Genomic DNA, 25,668 nt, shown 5'->3' with positions numbered 1-25,668 from the left:
TACAGAGAAGGAAACTGAGTCACCGGAATTTTAGTAGCTTGCCATGTGGCTATTTCCTCCACCTTTGGACACCATCATGGTAAGACATACCATTAATCTAACCATAGGTTTTGAGGAATTAAGAAAACTCTACCTCATTCTGTATGCATATTGCTTGTAAGATACAGCTCAGTGTTTCTGAGGCATCACGTTACGTGGGCTTGGAGGAAAGGGTGTGTATGTTAAAATGAAAGAAATAGAAGCAGCAAAGCAGGGCCGGAAGCCAGTCTTCTAACCCTGAGTCGCAGTGTGTAGGTAATGTTATTTCTCGGCTTTGCTGTTTCTACGCTTTGGCATCCGTCTCTCAGAAGGCTCAGGGCTTCTGTACAAGATACTCTCCGTTGATGGAGAAAAGGGGTTGTTTCCTCTAAAAACAAAAATTCAAGCAAACCCTGATTTCTTACTTTTCAATTTCTGGGGCCGTAGGCAACACCTTTGGGAGCTTCCCAGGGGCAGCTTTCTCTGCTGTTTTCCGGTGGGACCTTGCTTGGTGACTAAGGACTGATCATAAGATCCCCTTATTGAAGTTCCTTCTTCCAGTGTCCTTGCTTTGGGAATTTAACAAAACTTTAAGATCTTCAGTCAAAAGTGATGTTTCAGGATGAAGTTCTAGAGGAACTGTGGGATGCAATGCGAGGAGTTCAGAGTCTATTTAAGATATTAGAGAACGAAAGCTTTAACATATCTGCATTCACACACACAGCCTATTTTGTTGTTGGTTGGTTGGTTTGTCCGTCAGGTGTAACACTGCTGAACTGGAATCCTTGTAAGTTCAAAGTTTCGATAGTTTACATAGAAAAATAAGGAAGAAAGCAAGACGTAAAGGAAGGAAAGCGTCTCTTGGAATCGTGCAGAAAGTAGGTTGCCGCCAATCGGTTACACGTTTTTTTGTGCAAGAGGGGAAAAAATGTAACTTTTGATTCCAATCCTGGTTGAAGCGGTTAAAAAAAAAAAGTTTTTCCAACCGTGTGAAGTAAAAGAAATTAGACTCAAGTGGCCGTAACTGAGCTCCCCATCGGATTATTGTGCGAGGTCCCCTTTCTTCCCGCCGTGGATAATGCGTGTTCATTGTGAGTTATCTGGAGCCGGTTTCTTTTACGGCCTCAGCCGGTATAAAGTCGAGCTAGGACCGGGGCCGGAGAGTTGGCAGCATCTGGGAGGCAGCATCCACGGGCCGGAGGGAATGAGACAGGCGGGAACATGAGCGACGCCGTGTGTTACTGACGCTCCCAGTGGTATGAGCCCCACGTTTTGCCTCTCGGTGCAGAGCAGGAACCATTAGGAAGAGGGGATGGATGGCATCGGGGATCTCCCCTGGAAAGTCCCCCACGACTGTGTGTGCTGCTTTGATCTCACCCTTCGTTTTAATTTCTTGCTCGTGTTTCTGACCTAGAATGATCGAGGCTCGGGCCCTGGCAGGACCGTGAACATCTGGCCAGCCTGGTTTGGCCGCCTGGTGAAGACCAGGTGCTGAGAAGCAATGGTGATGAGGGCCTTTGTCCTGTTGGCTGTCTTTGTGGAAGCTTCTGCGAAATCATGCACTCCGAACAAAGCAGGTATGTCCTGGGGCAGGGCCGTTTTCCCGGGAAGGAAACTTCCTGAAACTTCCCTCAGAGCTCTGTGCTTATGATGTTATGAAAATGCAATAATATAGCCAAGTAGAAGCACTTAAGACCCCCCCAGTGCCAATCAGAGTTTTCCCACAGAAAGTAAAAATGTACTGGGTAAAATTAGAAAATGCTAGGTAGGTCAATAAATAGAGACAACATCTCCACATTTTTCTTATTTCCTACTTGACTGTTGAATTTCTGTCCTGTCCCATGAAATACTGTTTCACGTGAATGGAATGGACTTTTTTTTTAAATGAATGGACAGTTTTGACTTTAGGTTATGTGCTTATTTTTATGGGATTTTTAAAAAAGATATATATATATATATATAATAGATATCAATCAATCAATTCAATCTGGTTCCATGGATATATTTCTTGAAATAAATTAAAATTTTATTTTTTTAATTATTATTTTTATTATTTTTGTTACAGATGATTCTCCTTTTTCCCCCACTGACACCAGCTTTGTTGTCTGTGTCCATTGGTTATGCATACATGCATATAAGTTCTGTGAAATAAATTAAAAATTTAAAGTGGACCCATTTTGAACACATTTTAAGTATAGTTATATTTGAACACATTAAATATTACAGATGTATCAAAAACTATAAAAGCAGAACTTTAATGACTGAGGTTGGGGAAAACTTTGATCACAGTCCATGAAGAATAGCAGGGAAAGTGTTTTTAACCAGCTGTTTTGCATGTTCAGGCGTAGTTAGAACCCACTGTTATTTATGTAGATTAATATGATTACCATATCTGATTTCCAATTTTGTGTATCTTCTTTCCAGATGTCATTCTTGTGTTTTGTTATCCCAAAACCATCATCACCAAAATCCCTGAGTGTCCCTATGGATGGGAAGTCCACCAGCTGGCACTTGGGGGGCTGTGTTACAATGGGGTCCACGAAGGAGGTTACTACCAATTTGTAATCCCAGATCTGTCACCTAAAAACAAGTCCTACTGTGGAACCCAGTCCGAGGTAAGTTCGGGCCACACAAGGAGGAGTCGCTAAGATGAGACAGCTGGGCCCAAAAGGGAGATGTCTGCTGTCCACCCTAAGAAGGATTTAGAATTCACCAATTTCCTTTTAAGAGTCCATTGTGTTTCTTGAGATGTTAGTGCTACGTACGTTCTTCTCTGCTGTCTAGTTTAAGTGAGTCTTTGGATTTGAATTTGACTCTTACTTCTGTGAGCAGAGCACCGGACACGCCCACCTCTGCTTTGCTCAGTTCCGCACGTGCTCACAAGCTCCGCCCTTCCGGGGTTGGATGAGTAGGGCATCCTCTCCCGAGACTCTGAAGGGTTGATAAAGGGTATTGGGAAAGGCTTTTTTAAAAAAATCCTCACCCGAGGACATTTTTCCATTTTTTGTTCAGATAGAGTGGGAGGGAGACAGAGAGAGAGAAACATTGACGTTAAAGGGACACACCGAGTGGTTGCCACCCGCACGACCAACCAGGACCCGGGACAAACTGCAACCCAGGCACGTGCCCTTAGCGGGAACCGAACCCGGGTCTCTCTGGACTGCAGGCCAATGCTCTAACTGCTGAGCCAAACCGGCCAGGGCAGGAAAGGCATTTTAAAGGAGTAATCAAAGTTCAATACAATTTGTAACTAGATCTTATAAAATATCAAGGAAAGGTCATCAGAATCAAAAGAAACTATAGACAACCTCTTGCCAATATCCTATATGACAAGAGGAGAACCTGAGACCTCCCAATAAGGTGCTCGTTGGAGGCCACAACCAGTAGGGATACCATCATAGTCGGGAAGGGAGGCTATTCCGCTACCGACATCCGGCATTTCTACCTTCTTGACTACAAAAGACTGTACAGAAATCAGGTCTCAGAAAACAGGAGCAAAGGTCTCCCCGGGCCACCTCTTCCTAAAGACCCCACAGGGATTCAGTGATTACGTGGAAAGAGTCAAGGTCATGATTAACAAAAACATCATGTCTTTGCGTGTCCTGGTAAAGTGAACTAAACATTATCTGTGTGGTCTTAGGGAGGTCATTTCTCAAGTGGATGTTCAAGATCACCCCGGACTCTAGTAGTGTGTGATTTCAGTGTTCAACAAGTCAGAGGAAAGAGTCTCAGAAATAGTGCTCATGATTGAGAAAAGACTAGAGCTAAGAACTAGACAGTCATAGTCTAGAAATGGGAGATTTCTAAAAATCACCCTGCGTGGATGAAGGTTTTCATGTAAGATGACTTAGGCAGGGGAAATGGGTGAAAAGTTGATGTTGGAAAGTAAAGGTTCCCGCGCCAGTTCTTCTGGGTCAGAAGCCCAGCAGGTGCATGGGTTTCTTTTAAGCATACCACATTCAATTTAGATTATTTTATTTCATTTATTTTATTTTTTCCTTTATTGAGTTTAGAGAGAGAGGAAGGGAGAGGGAGAGAGAGATAGAAACATCAATGAAAGAGAACATCAATTGGCTGCCTCCTGCATGTCCCCCACTGGGGATCAGGCCCACAACCTGGGCATGTACCCTGACCAGGAATGGAACCAGTGACCTCTTGGTGCATGGATCGACGCTCAACCACTGAGCCACACTGGCTGGGCTCAATTTGGATTATTTTAAACAATTATCGTTGAACAGGTGCAAGAACTATTTATAAAAATGATCACCCCACCCTGACAAGAAGAGTGGATGCTACTCTTAATGCCAGACCCTTCTGTCTCCCCAGGGGCTTTGTTCTGAGCCAACGTCAATCGCTTTGTTCAGAACCCTCCTTCTCATCGTGGGGCACAGGTCCATTCTAACTGCCTTCTTCCTCTCTCCAGTACAAGCCCCCCATCTACCACTTCTACAGCCACATTGTTTCCAATGACAGCACAGTGATCGTGAAGAACCAGCCCGTGAACTACTCCTTCTCCTGCACCTACCACTCCACCTACTTGGTGAACCAGGCTGCCTTCGACCAGAGGTAAGTCGCTCGGAGAGCAGGGGGCTGGCTGCCTTGTGTGCGCTCTGCAGTCCCTGTCAAGCAGGCATGTTTCAGTCCTTATGCAAAATTCTCTCCCCTTTTCAGAGTGGCCACTGTTCACGTGAAGAATGGGAGCATGGGCACATTTGAAAGCCAGTTGTCTCTCAACTTCTACACTGTAAGTGGTCTCCAGGTCCCACTGCCGCCCTCTGGCCTCTCCGGGAGATGATGGGACCTTCCTCAGGATTTTCTCTTCCCTAAGTTCTATGCAGAACTCCATCTTACATACAAGCTGAGATGTAAGCTTTGGTCTAGGTTTAAACCTCTTTAAAAACTAAATGCAGCCCTGGCCGGTTTGGCTCAGCGGTTAGAGCTTCGGCCTGAGGTCCAGAGAGACCTGGGTTCGGTTCCCGCTAAGGGCACATACCTCGGTTGCAGTTTGTCCCCGGCCCTGGTTGGGTCGTGCAGGTGGCAGCCACTCGATGTGTCCCTTTCACATCAATGTTTCTCTCCTTCTCTCTCTCTTTCTCTCTCTCTCTCTCTTCCTCTCTCTCCCTCCCACTCTATCTGAACAAAAAAATGGAAAAATGTCCTCAGCTGAGGATAAAAAAACAAAACAAAACTAAATGCAGCAGAAAGGCAGGCTCATAGACTGGATGGAAGACATGAAAGGTACCACAGAGAAAAGAATCCAACCTTCCCATTTTATTGAGAGAACATTGAGGCAAGGGAAATCCTGTGAGTCGCCAATGGTCAATAGACAGTAGGATGGCCAATGTCTAACTCTTTTTCTTTTTTTTTAATCCTCAGCCAAGGATATTTTTTTCCATTGATTTTTAGAGAGATTGGGAGGGAAGGAGAGATGGAGAGAGAAAGAAAAAAAAAACTGATTAATTGCCTCCAGCATGCACCCTGACTGGGGCCAGGGATTGAACCTGCAACCCAGGTACATGCCCTTGATTGGGAATCAAACCCTCGACCCTTCAATCCACAGGCCAATGCTCTAACCACTTAGCCATGCTGGCCAGGGCCAATGTCTAACTCTTTTTTTTTTTTAATCCTCACTCGAGGACATTTTTCCATTTTTTGTTCAGGTAGAATGGGAGGGAGAGAGAGGAACAGAGAGAGAGAGAGAAACATCGATGTGAAAGGGACACATCGAGTGGCTGCCACCCACACGACCAACCAGGGCGGGGACAAACGGCAACGGAGGTACATGCCCTTAGCGGGAACCGAACCCGGGACTCTCTGGACCGCAGGCCGACGCTCTAACCGCTGAGCCAAACCGGCCAGGGCCAATGTCTAACTCTTAATCAAGATTTGTTTCCACTACAACCCACTGTAGAGGTTTATATTTAGGATCCAGCACGTTAAAACACTTGCACAGAGTAGTGAGCTCCCTACCTGGGCCAGGGCTAAGGAGACAGCTTGAGGTTGGCCTCTGCTGCCTAGTTCTTAGGTCTCCAAAGCCCTTCGCTCAGTGGGCTTCCTCACCGTCTAGTGGGCTTCCTCACTGTCTAGTCTGGGCACGCTGCCTATGTTGACATCCAAGGTAAAGGCACATCTTGGTCTTTCTCAGCATAAAGTACTCCAGGGAAACTAAAAGCGCAGTGGCCACTAGCCCAACAGGCCCTGTTTGGAAGGGGTGCTTTGTGTTCCCAACCTGCAGCTGTCAGTGAGGAGAGAGAGACAGAGCAGCACTAGCCCAGCAGGCTCCAGGACATTAGAACTAGAAGGTATCCTTAGGGGCCATCACGGTCAACCCATTCATTTCACAAAGAAAACGCCTGTATTGCCTGGAACCCCGCTGACCTTGAACTCTGAGCTTGCTTTACTGACTCCCTGAAACTATTAACCCCCCTGAACGCAGAGGGCGCGAGCTAGAAGAGACCCTAGGATAACCCGGCCCACTTTACACATGGGATCTGAAGCCCAGGAGGAGGAAGTGACCTGCCCCAGACCCCACAGTAGTCTGGAGCAGGGCCCAGTCTGGCAGACAGATCTCCCTGCTCTTCGGGGCTGACTTACTGAGAAGGGAGTGACGCGGGAGTTGTACACCCTCACTTGCACACTCCCCTTTCAAGGCCTTGTGTCTCATCTTTGTACTGACAGTTTATGATTCTTTTCATTAAAGAGGGCTCTCCAAATTAGAAAAGCTTCAAGATCCCACAAAACCTAGATCTGCCCCTGGCCACACACAGTGGTTAAATCCTGAAAAAAAGGACTTATAACCCCTGGACCTGTGACCAGGAAGGTCAACCTGGTGATGAGAGCCAGAGTGATAAAAAGATACTCAAACCACCGCAGTAATTGATGAAGGTGGTCCAGAGAGAAAAATAGGCTCCACACATTGACAACAGTCTTGGGGGACGTCCTAATGACAGGCCGTCTTGACAGCTGAGTCCCTGTCCGGAAGTGCGTCATTGTTATTTTAACCAGATAAAAGTATAGAAATGAGCCTATGCAGAGTTTACACAGAGGGGAATGGAGAGGCACCAGGATTGTCAAAAATCATCACCCACCATCCGCCATGTTGGGCTTAGGTTCAGATATAAACATCAAATTTTAGAACTGGAAAGAGTCTATTCTTTTCTAAGAGAAAAAAATAATTAAAGAGGCATATCCTCAGCATCACCCAGGCCATCCTCTGGGCTGGAGACAGGCTTCCAAGATGCCTCCTTGAACTGCTCTAGAAATGAGGCTAAGGTCTCCTCTGGGGCCCACCAAGACCTTTACAGGACAAACAGCTCAGCAAACAGGGAGCTCTGCTGTTAGGACAGAGACGTTCATGCTGATTAAGATTCCCACCACGGGCTGTTTCCCATGCCTGCCCCATGCAGTTGGTATTTTTCTTCTCCTCCCCTCTCCCACTTCGAGAGCATTCTTGTGTGTTCCCGAAGCAACAGCTGCTCCCTGCATATATTTCCATCAAATTAGCAGTGACAGAGCTGTGCCCTAGATTGCACAATGGAATCAAAGCTCTGCTAATTGCTTAGGGTTCCGGGAACTCCAAATGCTCGGCCCCAAAACCACCGGTTCTACCAGCATGCGTCCTCTCTTCTCTCCCTACCCCCTCCCACCCATTCTTGCCAATGGCCCATGGTTGGTATTCTGGGCAAAAAGTTATTTTGACTCCCAGTCCAAAATAAAGGAAGGTAGTCAGCTTGCAGACATAGCCTAGTGCTGTGGTTAAGAAACTAGGTCTTGGTATCACACCATTGGTTTGAAAGCTTAGTTCTATCATTTACTAGTTGTGTGGCCTTGGGCAAGTTAATTAACCTCTGTGGGTTTCCACCTATGTGTTTGTTAAATGTATATGTGTTTGTTAAATAGCATTTATCCCATAAGCTTATTACGAGGGTTAAATGAAATAATCATTATGAAGCACATACCAGAGTGCCCGGCACAAGGTGAGTGTCTGTGAAATAGCCTTTGACCCCATTTAAAGTGAAAACTCTGAGAGCTTCTAGAACAAATGCCGTTACCTTTGTACGGTTGAACATCAATATCAGTGTGAGGTTAGGGTGACTCATACTCATTCGAAATGGTACTAACCATTCTTCTTAGATAAAGATAAATGAAAAAGTTTGGGATGGAACAAACGCAAATAATAGAGGCCCAAATCTCATAGACTTCCGGAGTCAGAACAAAGCTTGGAGGAGATCAACCTTGACTTTCCATGCACAGTCCAAGACCCTTCTGTAAGGTTGCCGAGGGGTGTCTCCCTGCCTCTTTCGAGGACCACAGCAAGTTGGGCCTTCCCCTTTTCCATCAGTGGATGATAGGTGACATCCGGAACACCGGCCCGCTGATGTTGGTTCTGTCGTCTGGAATCATGCCATGCAATGATGTTGCTGACAGTCCTGCAACTATCTCAAGCTTGTCTTTCCCAAGCTGAACATCTTCCCACTGTGGGTGGTCCATTCATCATCCCAGTCACTCTGAGTATGGTCCACTTGGTCAGTGCCCCTACTGAAAACCAGAGCCCAGGACTGAAATGTTATATTCTAGAACTCATCAGACCAACAAAGGGCACAGTGAGTCAGAGGTGATCTTCTAGGTTCTGGAAGATTCTAGGAACTTGTTCTGGGACAAGTTTAGTTTCAGGCAGTTTTCTTTCACTGCTATCTCTCCTTGAGCTTGTGAGAAAAAGCAGCTCCCAAATCTTGCCTACATGGATGGCTGTACCCATCCTCAGCGCGTCCCAGCTGGCTGTGACTCAGTCTTTTGCTCGGGCGAAGGGCCTGGATGGCATGATTTTCCAAGATGCTCATCCATCCTGTTCTCTGCATTAGTCATGTATGTGGTGTTTCTGTGTCCTGAAATACCAAAGAAAACTCTGCAAATATTATAGGGTGGAGCTATCTGGAAACAGGTTCCTGATTTTCATGTTATAAAGAAAACAGGGGGATATCATGCTGAGCATTGCCTTAGCCATAGGGTGAGAAGTGAAGAAACTGACCATGAAAAGTATTTGCTTCAGAAATCAAATCGATAGTGTAGATTCTATTCTCCACTTGAAACAAAGTCGGGCAGCTTCCCCTGGGAGCAGAGGCATTATCCCCGTTCCAATATTCTGCTGGCTGGCCCTGGAGGGTGGAGCTGGGAGAAGCAACTCTGATAGGTTGGGGACTACAGTGTGGTCCCCAGCTAAGGTCCCACATTTGGAAATGGTCTCTCGCAATATGACAAATCTTGGGAAATAACCAAAAAGATTAAACACCACCAATAACCTGTCACTTCAGTGTGCATATTAAGCTAGTAAGTCAGTTGTGACTAAGAACGTTCTTGTTTAATGATTGCAACCATTTCAATGGTGAAGGGGACTGACACATGGGAAGAAAACCTCTGACGTTCTGGTGACTTGAGCCCCAGGAGCCCCGGGCAGACTTGCAGGCAGCCAGATCACGTAGGAGCTGAAGCCTCTCGGCCAATCCTCCGAACCCGAACCGTAGGAGGTGAAAGTCCATTTTAACCAGATACCCTTGCCGCTGCCCCTGTTTACCTATTGCAGTTCTGCAAAGTTCCAAGTCCATGAATCTCAACATTTTAACTAGTATCCTGGTTTCTGCTTTATGCTTCTAGTACACTAATTCGCCATCATAAAACGATTCTGCAAGGTAGGTGAAGGCAAAGGTTATTCCCATTTTGAAGATGGGGGAATTGGGGCCCAAAAGCCTCATTTGCCTGTGATGGGCCCCAGGTTCGTGATGGGAGCTAGGATTAGCCCAGGATCCTTGTCCTTCCATCATCACATTTTTGTCTCTGGAAGCTAAACTCGGAGAGTAGTTAAAGGTCGTTACTGGAGTTGAGTGACCCTAAGACTCAAAGAATGGATAAATCAGCCTCTTTTGGGTAAGTCCATGGGAAACACTGCTATTTACTCCTCATAATTAACCCAGAACCGCCTGATGAAGATGACAGGTGAAGAGCACATACACCAGCCCCATGACCAAAGGCGCTGTTTCTGAAATCATGACCATGACCCCCTGTGGCACTTAACCAGTTTCAACTGGATCCATCTCCACAGCCTCTGGATCAACATCATCTCCTGTACCCTACTCATCCCCCCCACTTCCCCTTTACACAGGCACATTGGGCCTCGAGGTCCTGCCGGCCACTCTCTCACCCCAGGGCCTTTGCCTTGGCTGAAGCACCCTTCCTTGGACGCCGTGTGCAGTATAGAAGTGTTTCTTAGTATCAGTCCTTAGCGGGAAGCACAGGCTCCGTCAGCTCCCTCGAGCCTTGGTCCGAACACCACATCCTCAATGAGGCCTCCCCAGCTACTCTATTCACAATTACAGCTTCTCTCTCCGTGCACTCCCAACCCACCTCACCCTGCTCGAATGTCCTCTGGTTTCCCTATATTACGTACTGTGTTCTAACATGCACAGCTCACTTACCTATTGTCTGTGGTCTGTCTGCCTGCTAGAATGGCGGGTGGTTGGAGACAGAGATCTATGCTTTTTTATTATTATTATTAATTTATTTTTGTTCCAGATGTTTCTCTCCCCCCCATTTCCTCCTCCCGATTCCCCTCCCCCGCCCTGCTCCGTCCCCAGCATTGTTGTCTATGTCCTTGGTTACACATACATGCGAGATCTGTGCTTTTTACGCAATAATCTCAATAGACAGAATACCCAGCCATAGAGACTAGCCCGAAGGGGAGAGAGCAGTGCTTGGCACAGAGCAGCGATCAGTGAGTTGCTGTTGTCATTGTTGATAACTGCACTGGGAATCGGATCATAAACTGTCCGGTCCAGGCTGGCATCGGCTCGAACAGTAGAGGAGCAAGTTCAGAGCAGTGTTGCATGTGTCTGGTCTCCGTGCCCTTCGGGGATTTGGTCACCCAGTGCTTCAGCACTCCTGGACTCTACTGTTTTTCGCCATCAGACAAGTCTTGTTTCTTTTGGCACAGATGAGACACACAGTGGGTGTCTCACTGTGACCAGCGAATGCAGACATGTTGATGTCCTCATCCCTACTAAGATGGCACCAGCGTCCTAGGAGGTACAGCTTCTCTGATCCTGGAGGTTTCTCACTGTGGTCTCCCGTGTCTGTGCCCTTGGGGTGGGTCCCCACCCCCACCCCATCCCAAGCCATCTGCTCCTGTCGAACCCCACTGCTCAGTCTGAGAGGTCATAATGCCCAGTGTCAATTTCCTTCCAAAGAATGCCAAGTTCTCCATTAAGAAAGAAGCCCCCTTTGTCCTGGAGACATCCGAAATTGGTTCAGATCTGTTTGCAGGAGTGGAAGCCAAAGGGTTAAGCGTCAGGTAAGTACATTTTCTCCACGTTTGTATTTTTAAAGACAAAGAAAAGTAAGAGAGACTAGCCTAGCCGAGAGACTTTGCAATCACCACTCTCTGGCTCAGAGTGATGCGTTTCCTTTCATCTCCAGGTTCAAAGTGGTTTTGAACAGCTGCTGGGCCACACCCTCTGCTGATTTCATGTACCCCTTGCAGTGGCAGCTGATTAACAAGGGGTAGGTACTGCTCTCTGGCTCACAGGGCTGAGAGGGGCCAGGCAGACCCAGGCCTCCTGGCTCAGGACAGCTTGGGAGGAAGAGGTGGAGCCTCCTGTAGCTAATGAGTGACATCCTCTGTGCTTCCAGGCTGCGTACTGATCCTAGCACACATTTACAGTCTGCTTTCTGGTACCAGGTACTGTTCCGATTGCTTTCTCAGATACAAACTCATTTGCTTTACAACAGGTAGGGGTAGGGTTGTTCCTACCATCCCCATTTCCCAGGTGAGAAAACTGAGGTACAGGAGGGGTTAACTAATGTCACATAGTTTGTGTGTGTGGAGGGGAAGTGTGTTCAAATCCAATCAGTCTGACATCAGAACCCTGGTGGGGACTAAATTAGATAATCCATGTAGAAGGTTTAGCATGGAGTACCTAGTCAGTATCCAACTGATTTAATAATGTCATTGTTTTTATTATTAATTCAGTAGATAATGAAGACCTCTTAACATTTTTTTTTTAATCCTCACTTAAGGACATTTTTGCATTTTTTGTTCAGATAGAGTGGAAGAGGGAGAGAGAGAGAGAATCATAGATATGAAAGGGACACATCGAGTGGTTGCTACCCGCACGACCCAACCAGGGCCAGGGACAAACTGCAATCGAGGTACATGCCCTTAGCGGGAACCGAACCCGGGTCTCTCTGGACCACAGGCCAATGCTCCAACCGCTGAGCCAAACCGGCCAGGGCTTAACCTTTTTGAGTAGAGGCCTGGAGCACTAGAACTGCACAGTAGAAAGGTGATGCTGGACGTCATACATGGGATGGTGCAGAAGCATTCACGGGAGGTGGGAAGACCAGGTTAGAGGCGGTGGTGGCTATTGGACCAAACGTGACAACACCTGAACCGAGGTGCGGCCAGGTGAATGGAGAGGTCCTCCAAGGAGGGAGAAATCATAAAAAAGTTTAGCGGCCAATTGAGTACGCTGGGCAGAGGAGGTCAGGACAAGGGGTCTGAGGACTATGTGGCAAAGATGGCTTTGTATTGCAGAGTCTGTGATTGTGAGGGTGAAGAAGTATTTTTTATTGGCTGCTGGGATGGAGCTTCCTGGATAAGGTTCTTTGGATTCTCCTTGAGCACAAGGATGACATGTTAAGCTTGAGATCACAATTGTCCAGAAACACTTAGAATGGAAACTTTGGAAAAGAGAGGTGAGGTGGAGATAGACGCAAGATGCAGGCATCACCCACACAGTGAGCAGCAAACACGAGAGGCCGCTCCCCAGAGCAGCGCAGACCGGTGTGCCCCTGGGTTTCCAGAACCCGTCGGGGCTTAAGTAAACACTGGGGCCAGGGACAAAATGATCAGCTAACAAAGGCCGAGCCACTCTGGACCTTTAAATCTTTATTTTTATTTAACAAATAAAGCACTTGCAACAGGCCAGACATGGCTCTAGCCAGGTGCTCCACAAATACTAACTTATTTACATGTCTTTAAACCCCGTTAAGTAAGTAGTGTGATCCTCTCTGTTTTATGGATGAGAAAACCGAGGCACAGACAGGTTCGGAAACGTGCCAGAGTCTAGAGCGAGTAAGAGGACGGAGATCCGAGCTTCGGCCGCATGATCTCCTGGGTGGCGTGAAGGACAGGCCAGCAGAGCTCCAGCGGAGCCACCTGGCAAAGCTTCCTGCGGAGAAGGGAGCTTAGTTTGGGTGCTTATTTCACATCTGTCCTTGAGGTTCTGTTGATAGCGGCACAATCAAAGGCGCCTCGGGGAGGTTCTGAAATAAGTAACTGACCCCCCGGGACCTGAAATTGCAGCCGGCATTGGAAACCTCCCTCAGACAATGGCCACACGGGGGCAAAGGCTTCTGCTCCATCATGGGATTGCCCACCTGCGGGGGGGTCTGGGGCTGTTGCTCACCTGATGGAGGTGTGACATGAAAGAGAAAGGAATGCCTGTGCGTCGGAGTTGTCTGTACACGTGTCCCTCAGGTCGTGTGCACAGATTACCGAGGGTGCCAGGTGCACATGCAGGCGCTGTTGACCTACCACATCAAAAGGTCCCTGGGTGAGCCTGGGGATCTGCATTTAAGCACAGCCGTAGGGAGAAGTCCTGATCTAGCTCCATTCCCTGCCTAGTTGAAATGGCCCTTGGGGTCGGAGAAACACGCATGAAGGCCAGTGTCAACGGGGAGAACTTCCACAACCCTCAGGTGCGTTGGGGTCACACTGGGCCCTCTAGAGGAAACCTCAGTTTTCAAGAGTGCCTGGAGAAAGTACAGTAGATGTATTATCAGGACGTTTTATCTTACGTGGGGAAGGAGACTCCCGTGGCAACCATGTGAAAACCTCCTGGTGGACATTCCACCGTCTAGAGGTATCTGTCACAGAGGGGCAGGTGCCCCAGCCATTGCCAAGAGGGCAGCCGTGCCAAGGCATCTAGTCCGGCCCATGACTTGCCTCCTCCTGCCCCCGACATCACTCTGCTTACCTTGTTTTCCACTGGCTCGGGCGCTCGGCGTCCAGGGACTGTGTTAAGTACTCACGTGTCAAGTTTGTGCAAGAATCTCGGGTTTGTGGACCAAATGATCCTCCAAGAGTCTTGTCTCACAGCTCGGAAAATGCGCCCAGCTCTGTCACTGCTCAGAGACCACCACAAACAGAAGCCAGCTTCTGAGCCCTGGTCCTGGTACAAGGCACAGCGTGGGTGCCTTGTGTCCCTCAGCAACCCTCAGAGCTAAGGTTCCTTCAGCGCCATGTCTCTGTCCGCCCGCTGTCCGTCCTGCGGAGTGGGTGGGGAGGGTACCTCTGAAGCTGGGCTGCTCTCCGGGGCGGTGGAGCTGGGTGACTGGAGGCCGAGGTGCCCAGGAGGCGCATTGCTGGCCCCCCCGCTGTGGCGCGCTCCAGTGGTCAACACTCTGGCGCCCACAGACCTTTCCCGTGGCGAAACCTCACCACACACACAGAGGAACGTGTCGGGTGTGAGTTGGACCTCGGTGGTTAGGGCAGCACTTTGGGAAATGCCGGCCCAGCACCTTTGTCTCTGTCTTGTGGAGTCGACATATCCCAGTGCTCCTGGGGGGCTCTGTCTCAGGGATCGCACTCCTTTGGGACAGCGGTGTCGCCCTACCAGGTGTGTGACTTAGAAGCCTCTCCGCTCACCCCACTGCAGCCTGACTGTACAATGGGGACGCCCACACCCATCTCCGCTCCTCAGCGGGCCCATAGTCGTGAGGATAACTGAGATGCTGCCGGTCGGAGGGCTTCGGAAGGATGACGAGCTGTGTGAGGGCCCAAGGCAGTGCTGTCGCTGTGCATGAGCTTGCCTGAGACGCACTTGCTGCCTTCCAGGAGGTAACACTGTCTCCCCCACCCCCACCCCATGTGCTTCAGCTGCCCCACGGATGAAACCATCCTCGTGCATGAGAACGGGAAAGACCACAGAGCGACCTTCCAGTTCAATGCCTTCCGGTTCCAGAACATCCCCAAACTCTCCAAGGTTTGGTTGCACTGCGAGACGTTCATCTGTGACAGCGAGAAGCTCTCCTGCCCCGTGGTGAGCTCCTCTCCCCGACCAGAATGTCACCCGAGGCGCGCTGGCATTTGAGACGCTGTATTTTTAGCTGGGGACGGTAACCAGACCAGGGTCGGTGAGTGCGGAGGAAGCTCTGGAGGAAAGGACAGAGAGTGGGGCGGACAGTCTGGCCCTGCCCACCCTGCCTCCCCGCCGCCCTGCCTGGCAGGTGTCACCCCGTCTGGAGCCTGGCTTTCCCGTCGTTAAAGACAGCGTGGCGACAAGTCAGAGGCTCCTTCCTTTTCGGGGAGCAGTGGCAGGTGGGGAAGGTGGTGGGTGCCAGACATGGAAATGCTTTGAAAAAGTGAAAAGCACAGGGAAATGTAAAATCTCGGTGGTAACAGTAGGTTCTGGACGGAAGTCAAAAGGTGGGTATTTTTAGCTCTTGACCGGCCAGTTTCCCCTCCTCACCCTCCCCCCACCCCAAAGTTTCAGCAGCATCAATCAACAGACAGACGTTGCTGATTCAGATGAGGGACAGTTTTCCACTGTGACCTGATGCAACCCTGGTCCTCTGAGCAGTGGTCCTAAGCGTGGCCCCCCGCAGCCTCAGTACCAACTGGGGACTCATTGGGGATGTAAATTCTCAGGACCCCCAGGCACATGATCCAGAAACTCTGCATGGGCCCCCCAATCAAGCCCTTCAGGTGACTGAATCATGCTCAGGTGAGAACCTCTGCCTTGGAGACCTAAGTGTTACACGCCAGACGTGTACCTCTCGGCTCTGCTTGGACCAGGGCTCGAGGACGGACAGTGTCTGAAGACGGCCCTGGTCACATCGCCCGTAGTAACCAACAGACCCGAGATGAAAATATCTCGTTCTGCTGATTCCTTTGGCCAGAAAGTGGCCACTGACGGGCACACAGAGAGAAAGAGAAGGGAGCAGGAGACATTTACCAGTTGATAAAAGGATAATTATTGGCACGGCATTTAGAAAAGAAAAGGTGAACCAGAACACGCTTTGAAAGTGTCCACTTCTCCAATCACTGTTAACCCCCAAAGGGTCACTCCCTCCCACACCAGGGGCCTCTTCCAGCAGGGTCTCCTGCAGCGTGAGCAGTTTCTCCAATTCAGGGAGGATGAGAGCTGTCTCTCTGGGCTGTTTAAATAGAGAAGGTCACTAGTCTCTGTTAGCTGGGGGATTTTGACTCTATCAAGTTGGTGACTGCTTTTTTAAATTTCTTGTCTTCCTTTTCTCTTCTGCGTTCATTTCTCACCCCCCTCCCACCCCCACCCCTCACCTCTGCTTCTCCTGGGCCTTCAGACCTGCGACAGACGGAAGCGCCTCCTCCGAGAGCAGACAGGGGGCGTCCTGGTGGTGGAGCTCTCCCTGCGCAGTAAGCCCGTGTCCCCGGTGCTCGCCTTCCCGCGGCTGCGCCCACAGGCACAGGTGGTTGGAGCATTGTCACCGAATTGCCAACCAGCTGTGCCTGTAGAGCCTCCAGTGTAGACACAGCCTTCACCTGCAACCCCTTACCTGGGGGGCGGGCCGTTGATGCCAGACTAAGGAGTTAAGGCCAGCCCACTACGCGGAGGCCTCGGTTGCAATGCGCGCGAGGGTTTGGCCCTGCTGGGCTTCCAGATGGAGCGTGCTGTCGGCAGGGATCATAGAAAATGAAACGTACCGGGAACATCCAGGGCAGGTCGACTGTTTGTTTTTTTTAATCCTCACCCGAGGACATTTTTTGTTCAGATAAAGTGGGAGGGAAAGAGAGGAAGAGAGAGGGGGATACATCGACATGAAGGGGACACATCGAGTGGCTGCCTCCCACACGACCAACCAGGGCCAGGGACAAACTGCAACCGAGGTACGTGCCCTTAGCGGGAACCGAACCCGGGTCTCTCTGGACCACAGGCCGACGCTCTAACCGCTGAGCCAAACCGGCCAGGGCGCAGGTCGACTTTTATTGAGCAAAGAACTGTGCCTGGCCTGGGCACTGGGGTTTCAGAAATACAGGGGCCCCCCCGTGGGTTTTGTCCTAAAGAACTTAGCATCGTGCAAAAAGAGAGACGTTAAATGGTAAGGGAAAGGGAGATACTGTGACAGCGGTGGGGGAGGGGCCGTGGGTGACTATGACCAGGGAGTCAGCCTAGTCCTGGGCTTACGGAAGTCCTCTGGAAGGTATCAGGCTACAGCTGGAGGTCGTGGGAGAGGGGCAGTGACCCAGGCTGCCCCTGGATTTTGTAGGGCCTGCAAGCTGAGAATCCTTTTATGCGGTTGAAAAAGAAATCAAAAGAATGGCATTTCGTGACACATAAGAATTATATGACGTTCAAGTTTCCGTGTCTGTAAAGTTTTGGACCCAGCCACACGTGTTCATCCAGGTGCGGTCCGCAGCTGTGTTCACAGCGGCAGTGGTTGCAATGGAGACCACCTGGTCGGCAAGGCTAAGGATGGCTCCTCTTTGGCCCTGTCCAGAAAGTTGACCCACCCCTGCCTTGGACAACCCAGGAGCAAATGTCGAGAGAGGAAGCCTTTGTGAGCCTTTGTGAGCTGGAAATGGCGTTCTGAATGCGACGGGGGGCCTGCTGTTTAATCAGGGAGAAACAGGCCGCTCTGTGTTCTAGAAACATAGCTCTGAGACTTCTTCCGTGGTCTTTTCTTAAACCTTCGACGATCTCTCTCTTTACTCACCACAGGCATGGGATTCTCGAGTCTCTATCGCTTCCCAGGTAAGGACAAGAGGCACTTCTGGGAAACGTTGTGGGGCGATGATTTTACCAGGCAGATGTGTGTTCTAAAAGCAGCTTACCTTTGGCCCAGCGAAGCTTCTAAGAATGGGAAATGCTCTTTAAAGCACACCTGGGTGGGGCAGAGGTGGGTGGAGGTAGAACAGGGAGGGAGGGATTGCAGGGAGAGGAGGGAGGGGGGAGAGCAGGGAGGGAGGGGTGGGGGGTAAACTGGATGAAGCAGAACTGAATCCCACCCCCCAAGTCTCAGCAAAGACGTCACCAGGTGGCTTGGCCTGTTTCCTGCGTGTAGAGAACAGATCCATGGTTTTCAATGGTCTCTTCATGCAACAAATATTTGACTCTGCCCCTCAATAACTGAGTGACCTTGGCAATGACCTCGCCCTTCTGTTCCCCAGTTTCCTCTATGAAATTGGGCTAGTCATTGCCCCTATCACAGACACAGCTATTGTTTGGATTAAATAGTACAGCTAAGGGCTCCAAAACAATGCCCAGCACCCAGCAAACATCCAGTAATGATCAGCCCTAATTACTGTAACACTGTATCAGGTGCTATTCTAGGCGCATGTTACTGCCACGAGACTGATGAGACCCTGCCCTTCCTAGTAAGCTTGAGGGATTAGGTGGGGGGAGGAGAGAAGTGGTTTAGCAGCCAGGGAAGCCTCTTGGAGGAAGAAACATTTCCACTAAGGCCCAAGATCTCACCCGAATGATGAGGAGACAGCTGTGCAAGGAGCCAGTGTGAGACAGTTCTATTTATTAATAAATTCACAGGGGTAGACTTTGCTCTTACAATGACAGGAAATCACCTAAACCAACTTTTTAGACTCTGATCCCAGATTCTCGTTTTTCAAAAGAAGTTCTACAGCGAAATATGCCATCGCCCTGTTATCAAAGTTCAGATTCCCTTCTGTCAGAGGTGCATATCCTAAGTTTATCTGTTGGACTCTTTGTACTGACGAAAGTGAGCTACAAAAACCCCAAAGGATGAACGAGATGGGCTTGGTATAAAACGTGTAGAATTTGCGAAAAGCTACTTCACACTCCTAGGCCGACTCTCCTGTTGCATTAACTCTCTTGTTGAGCAGTCTGCAATCCTTGCAGAACTGTTTCTGAGTGTGCTGCCGCTCTGTCTGGTTCACAGATGTTCTCTACCACCTCATCGTGATGCTGGGCATCTGTGCCGTGTTATAGGAGCCAGCCAGCCAGGTAGATGCGCTCCTCCCCCAAGATCATCTCTGTGGATGACCGACTCACATTTTTTGTGCTGCCAAAAAGAACATACAGGAGACTGCACCATTGGAGAACAGGCAATAGCGCTTTGCCAAAAATGTGTTCCATTGCTTTTTGTGCTTGTGTTTCTTTGGTGACCCCCCCCCCCCGTCAGTCTTGTGACTTCCTGTGGCCATTAGCTCCTGCGGTCCCTCTCCAGCAACTAGGGAAGGAGCCTGCCTTCCCTAATGTCAAGTCAGGGCTGTGGTGGACTCCTTTGAAAGCGGTTCTGATTTCGAAAGACTAGCACAGGCAACCAAGCACAGCTGAGCATTTTGAGGAGCATGTAGGGTACACCCCAAGTCAATGCTGAGCATAGAATGCACAGGGGCAGCCAGCTTGGACCAAGGGGCCTTTGCCATTGATGCTGTCCATCCTAATCTGAGGATCACAGCTGAGCCTCAGGGGCTCCAATCTTTCAAATGATGGAGTCGGAGTGGAATACAATTGCTTTTGCTCAAATCTGCATAATATAAAGGATACAATTCCTGAGATCCCCCAGTGCTAACCCAATATATCTTCTTATAGAGTTCCTTAAATATGTATAAACGTTACACAGGTATAAACTCCTGATTTTTAGTGCTGATATGTATTTCTAAAATCAAATGAAAATGACCAATTTAATAGGAATAAAGCTATAGCAAGAATAAAACTCACATTCACATTAATCTAACATGGTGTGGCACTGGGTAAATGGAGCTGTTCTCACCACTTGACTCCAGGAGAGCCAGATGGGCACGTGACAACCCCATCCCGCCATGGGCCTTGTGATGCTCAATGCTCTCTTTTTTCTTTTAAATTTTATTTTCTTTATTGATTTCAGAGAGAGGGGAAGGGAGAAGGAGAGATAGAAACATCGATGAGAGAGAACATTGATTGGCCACCTCCTGCATTTCCCCCTCTGGGGATTGGACCCACAACCTAGGCATGTGCCCTGACCAGGAATCGAACTGGCGACCTCTTGGTGCAGGGGCCGATGCTCAACCACTGAGCCACACCGGCAGGGCTGTGCTCTCTTTTTTCTATTTGCTCTTCTAAGAAATTTGTACAGAATGAGGTCTGACCTCAGTTAGCCTCTACATTCAAAACCCTATCTGTTTTGTCTCGATAACTTATGATCATTAGAATGGAACCAACAAAAAAATTCAGAAACACAAATGCAAATTTGACCAATGAAATCTCACAGTGCCACACCCTGATCACACTACCCTCCCACCAGTGACCCAGAATATGTTGATATTGGTATTTATACTGTCAACAAAAACTGAACGAACCATCCCTGGCTGAGAATTGGCAGATCCCCTGAGAATGCACTGGAGACCCCAGTTTGAGGCTAGAAGCTGGAGTGAGCTAGAAGTCAGGGGTCTAAGTTCTCTTCTTTTCTTGTACAGACTTAGTTAGTGGGCTTCTAACTGGGAAACACATCCGTTTGTATCTCTGTATTTTATGTTTTTGAGAAGTTTTGAGATCTGTAGTTTGATGGTTCTTTAATGAACTCAGAAATGAAGCTAGTTCTCAAATCTCTGGAGACACAGAGTTTGTTTAGCAACAGGCTAGATTAAAATGACTCAGTGTCGTCTCAGCTGGTCTCTGTGCTGGTCTCAACCCAGTTTGGCATCTCTTCTTCCTGTTAATTTAGAATGTTTGTAGTCAGGAAGGACAGAAGACATATTTTATTGGTTCTAGTGAAAACTCTTAAATAGCATACTCAGAGCCATCATCAAAATTCCTGGTTGTTAGAGTAAAACAACATTGTGTTAGTTTTTCTTTACCTTATGATAATGTTGAATGGTCTTGTATCTCTACCTGGTGCTATGGAATAAATAAAACACCTTAAAATAAATAACCTCTGACTAAGCGCACAGTGTTAATGCACCATGTCGATAGGTACTTTCCCAACTCTCCCCACAGTTTCTACAACTAGAGCTTCTTGGACTCACGTATCTAGACACTCACAGGCCTCCTATCATTCGATCCTATATTTACGTTTCAGGCATTCAAGGATTGGGTTTCTGATGCAAGAAGGTGAAGCCACTTCATATGTTTAACATTTTAGGGGAAAATTCTTTTTGGTCATCCCTGTCTCGAAAGCCCTAATGTCCATCACCGGCAACTGGATGTGTTTTGACTTAAAGTTGACTAACAGCCCATGATGTCTTGTTGCCCTTCATGTCTCATCATGTCTCTATTAAGGTGTTAAGGGAAATCACTCTCCAAACAGCCTCTCACAGCCTCTCTTGCAAATTCTCATTAGTGCTAAACACAGAGACATTTAGAGAAGGAGGAAAGAAGACATTCTCCCTTAGATTTTAGAAAATTGCTCTTATCAAAATTCCTAGTTATTATCCCGAAAGGCTTTCTCTCTTTCTCTCTCAAAACTTGAATAGTATAAAATATATATATATAGACATACATATATACATACACATATATGCTGAGTTCACACATGACATAAATCTCTATTAATCAACTGATATAGATGAGAGATAGAGATGAAGATATATTTATGTGTGTACTCAGTATATATGTCTGTATATATATGCATGTATGCACATGTGATGTATGTGTATGTGTATGCATGTGTGTATATATGTTTTATGTTTATGTGTGTGGATGCCCAATGTTTATGTTAAAATGTTCAGTGAAAAAGGCAGAAGTAGCAACGTTTTTATTACAGGAACATGACTTGTGTGAGCATGTGGGCTGGGGCTGGAAGGAAGCAGACACACACACTCCATAAAAATACAAAGATGGGATCACAACAGACAACTGCATCTGTGTATCATTTTCTCATGCTCTTTTAACGTAACAATATTCGACTGCTTAGTTACTGCTACATGTTTGTGCATACCTCTCTTATCCTTAACAGATTGCATTACTGTGATTTATGCCTCCTTTCTCCAACTAAACTGAGAGCCTAAAAGTGCTCAATAATTCTCCTTGAATTAATTAAATGTTCAGATGGCTGGCTGGCTGGCTGGATGGATGGGGACAGGTCTATCTCTTAAGTGACATCACAGCAGAACTTATTCCCTTTCATGGTGGAACACAGTGTCTGGGATCCAGAAGCCCTGATCCCAAACAAGGGGAGAAGTTAGGAGGCAGAGAAGGTCCACTGTGGCCCGTGGTCCCCACGCTGAGTAGCAGGGGAAGCTCCCCTGGCGCCTTCACATAAATGCCCTCTGCCCTCCCCTCTTCTGAGCATCAGTCAGAAACTCCCGTCTTCGATGCTGAAGGTCTTTGAGAGGAGCCCAACCTGCCACAAGGACGATGGAAGTGGAGTCACTGCAGGTCTCAGAGCTCAGCCGCCCACCTCCGGGCAGAAGTTCTGCCGATGAAAATGCTTAAGAGCTCGACGGAGAAAGGCAAGGATTCCACCACAGCTTTTGTAAAACTGGGTATTAAACACTCTTTACCTCCCTTACAAAGCTCAAAAATATCTCCACAAAGGGAGCTTAGTAGTCAAACTAAAACAAAACAAAACACAACACCCCCCTGGCCCCGTTGGTTACCCCCTCTTAAATTCAACAGGAAAGGTCTCGAACACCATTCGTCATTCCAAGGGCTCCGCTGTATTCGGGAGCAGCTGCACGGAAGGTCATCTGGGCGCAAGGACTTGCAAGGGATGAGAAAGAAGTGCTGTCGATGCATTAGTGGCCCAGACCATCTATTACAGGAACTGCTGAGTAAAACGACACGGAAATCCCATTCTCTGTCGAAGGGGGAAATATTCGTAGCAGAATGGATGGGCTCATTCATCATTGTCTGCTGGAGATTACCCCAAAAAATTAAACACATCACAAATGAAAAATTTCTACTTGATTGCATCCTTGGCTCTGTGAGTAGGAAAGACATTAAGCAATAAATTGAGAATGGGACATGATCCATTTGGAAGCTGGTCAGAGCTCCGACCAGGCCTTCCCCCCACTGCCTACAGGTGTCCTGTCTGGTTGGAGTGGCCTGGTCCTATTGGATTTCAGGGATCGCTCACACCTTAGGTAGTAGAACTTTATCCCCTGAAAACATTCCTGAGATACCTTCTGATATGAGCTCCAGGCTGAGCAGCTGATAAGGAAAATAAGCCCGAAAGGTTAAGGAGCAGTCACCTTGCAAAAGAAGGAAGAACAGGGCCAGACCTGTGGGTGGCCCCTGGCTGCCTCCAGCTTTCCCCTTCTCCGGAATGAAACTGGGTTCACTGCAAATTCACAAGCTAATGAGCCGAAAATATTTGGCAGCTAGGACAGGTTCCCTGGCAGATCTGGGAGCAACAGCCCAGCCCTGGTCCCCCAGGAAATGAGCTCACTCCATCCAGCTCATCCAACTCCACATTTGCTCCAGGCCACAGAACTCTGGGGTGGGACCAGGAGGCCAGCTCGATGGTGCCCCCTACAGGGAGCCTGACTCAGTACCCAGGAATTACACCCCTGAAATGGTATGTTGAATGGATGCCAGACTTTCATGGGACCCCACAAACATCTTTATAGAGAATACTCACCTCAGATGATCTCTGGGACTTCAGCCTCTTCCTCAGTAACTTCGGGGAGTGGAAGAGTGAAGCCTTCTTTGCTTTTCAACCAGAAAGTTGTTTGTTCTCCTTTGCCCTGTGGAAGGCGAAGGAGACAGCTGGTGAACCACGGGGCAGGAGAGCAGACACTCGGGTCTCCCTTGCTTCTTACTGAAAACACCGTTTGCAGCCAGCACCGCCACGAGCCAGGAACTGCTTCAGCGAAGGGAAGGCCTTGTCGTAGGAGAAACCTTGATGATTCGCTTGGGCTTTGCTGACAAGCCTACAAGGCCCTAGGTGGACAGTCAGTGATGGTCTACGAGGAAGGGGCCAATGGAGGCTGAAGTCTGTGCAAAGAACATCTTTAAATAATAATAATAGTCCAGCCGGTGAGGCTCAGTGGTTGAATATCAACCCATGCACCAAGAGGTCACCGGTTAAGATTCCTGGTCAGGACACATGCCCAGGTTATGGGCCCAATCCCCAGCGGGGAGCATGCAAGAGGCGGCCAATCGATGTTCTCTTTCATCGATGTTTCTATCTCTCTCTCCCTCTCACTTCCTCTCTCTCTAAAATCAATAAAGGAAAAAATAAATAAATACTTGTGAAGTCTTACGATGAGCAGGGCCCCAGTGACACACCTCACCTACACACTCACATTTCACCCTTAATCCACCCTTTGTGGGCTGTACTATCGTCCTTCCCATTTTACAGATGCTAAAACCAACCCCCTCATCACACAGCTAGTAAGTAGCGGGACAGGATTCAAAGCAAGGTCTACACTGTTGCTTTCTAAAAAAGTCTCCTCTTCTCTAAAGTCAGTTGATCAAATACAGCTACCAGGGCCAGACGCAGCCAACTGAGGAGCTGATGCCGCCTCTTCCCTTTGACTTCCTTCCCTGGACCCCCACCGCCACCAACACCCGCTGTCATCGTAACCACCCATCACTCCCACGGTGCACATCTCCAAGATTTTCTTGAGAACATCTCACGAGGAGAGCCCCTCCCCACCCAGACAGGGCAACGTTGATCAGAAAGACGAGACTGTGTCACAGTACACGTCAGTGAAAGACTGGACGCCAGCATGGAAGAGAAGGCAGAGGGGAAGGAAAGAGACATGTAAATGTACAGAGATGAAGATGAGGGCCTGTAACCCCCAAACCGATGGGTTTCCATCCCCGCCACCTGGGTGCTATAGGCTCCAGAGGAGGGAATCGAGGACATCTGGGCACTATAACCCCTGGGCTTGCACTTGCTGTTGCCGAGTAGACCAGACTAGACCAGGGTGTTCAAGCGGAAACCAGCAGCCCATCGCTGGCAAAGAGGAGGCATCGGGCAGGGGCCGGGCCGGTGGGCGATGTGGTTTCCTGTCGCAGAGTCCACGGCCGGCCATTGGGGGAACAGTGCAGAATTCTCTCGGGGAGGAAGCGCTGGCACCAGCAGCCTCCACTCGGACCTTGGGATTCTCCACGCACCACAGCACAGAGATCCACGCATCCCGGCTCCTCGTCATCCCCGTCAGAGACCCGAGGGGCAGGTGGGCGCAGGGGGCCCGGTCTTACCTTGACCGGAATGGTGCCCCTCTTCTGCAGGTTGTACCCTCCCAGGGCCAGCAGGGCACCCGCGGTGCTCTGAGACACGTGGATCCGGAGAGCTGCCGTGAACCAGTGATGGTCTATTATCACCTTGGCTGTGACCTCGACACAGACCAGTGGGGCAAGGGGCTGGTGTGGAGAGGGAGCGCCTCCCTGCTCAGATTCTCGGACTGCCAGCAGGTCACAGACAGGCCGGGACACTTGGGCTGGGACCCCCAACCACCCAGGCACTGCTCACACTGTCGGCACAGCTCACACTTGAACAGGTTCAGTTTAGAACCAGAAAATGAAACTGACTCCATGTGCACGTGGGTACTCCCCATGGCTGGGCTCCCACTTTCAAATGTACCCTTAAAATCTTTACTTATAAGCTAAAAGGGAGGTGGTTTCAGTGCAATAAAATTACTATAAAACAAAAAAATGCGCTGTCCCCTGGAGTCCCTGGCCATAGGTCTCTCCAGCATCACCAAGACTATGT

At 48.9% G+C, this 25,668-nt stretch overlaps 2 protein-coding genes across 2 annotated transcripts in view; one reads left to right on the top strand and one right to left on the bottom strand.

Moving 5' to 3' along the window:
- The first annotated feature begins 1,440 nt into the window (after nt 1-1,440).
- Nucleotides 1,441-19,047, top strand: TECTB (tectorin beta). Its single transcript, XM_036265765.1, has 10 exons — nt 1,441-1,595; nt 2,443-2,633; nt 4,442-4,584; nt 4,690-4,762; nt 11,256-11,359; nt 11,485-11,568; nt 14,948-15,110; nt 16,393-16,465; nt 17,769-17,801; nt 18,964-19,047. Exons 1-10 carry the CDS (start codon nt 1,520-1,522, stop codon nt 19,011-19,013), a joined length of 990 nt encoding a protein of 329 aa, XP_036121658.1. The 5' UTR covers nt 1,441-1,519; the 3' UTR covers nt 19,014-19,047.
- Nucleotides 19,048-23,587: 4,540 nt separating this feature from the next.
- Nucleotides 23,588-25,668, bottom strand: part of LOC118632693 (guanylate cyclase 2G-like) — a 42,148-nt gene continuing 40,067 nt past the window's right edge. The window contains 2 exon segments of the mRNA XM_036265924.1: nt 23,588-23,692; nt 25,158-25,249. Coding sequence (XP_036121817.1) covers nt 23,588-23,692; nt 25,158-25,249 — 197 coding nt within the window.

Source organism: Molossus molossus, unplaced genomic scaffold (genome assembly GCF_014108415.1).
Source record: "Molossus molossus isolate mMolMol1 unplaced genomic scaffold, mMolMol1.p scaffold_m16_p_17, whole genome shotgun sequence".
Taxonomy (NCBI): Eukaryota; Metazoa; Chordata; class Mammalia; order Chiroptera; family Molossidae; genus Molossus; species Molossus molossus.
This window is presented reverse-complemented; position numbering and strand designations above follow the sequence as displayed.

What these genes read in the sequence shown, in the direction of transcription:
- TECTB (XM_036265765.1), top strand. Translation starts at nt 1,520, where the DNA reads ATGGTGATGAGGGCCTTTGTCCTGTTGGCTGTCTTTGTGGAAGCTTCT. An exon ending in ACTGTGGAACCCAGTCCGAG is followed by an intron (nt 2,634 to 4,441) that starts GTAAGTTCGGGC and finishes TCCTCTCTCCAG; the next exon opens with TACAAGCCCCCCATCTACCA. An exon ending in AGAAGCTCTCCTGCCCCGTG is followed by an intron (nt 15,111 to 16,392) that starts GTGAGCTCCTCT and finishes CTGGGCCTTCAG; the next exon opens with ACCTGCGACAGACGGAAGCG.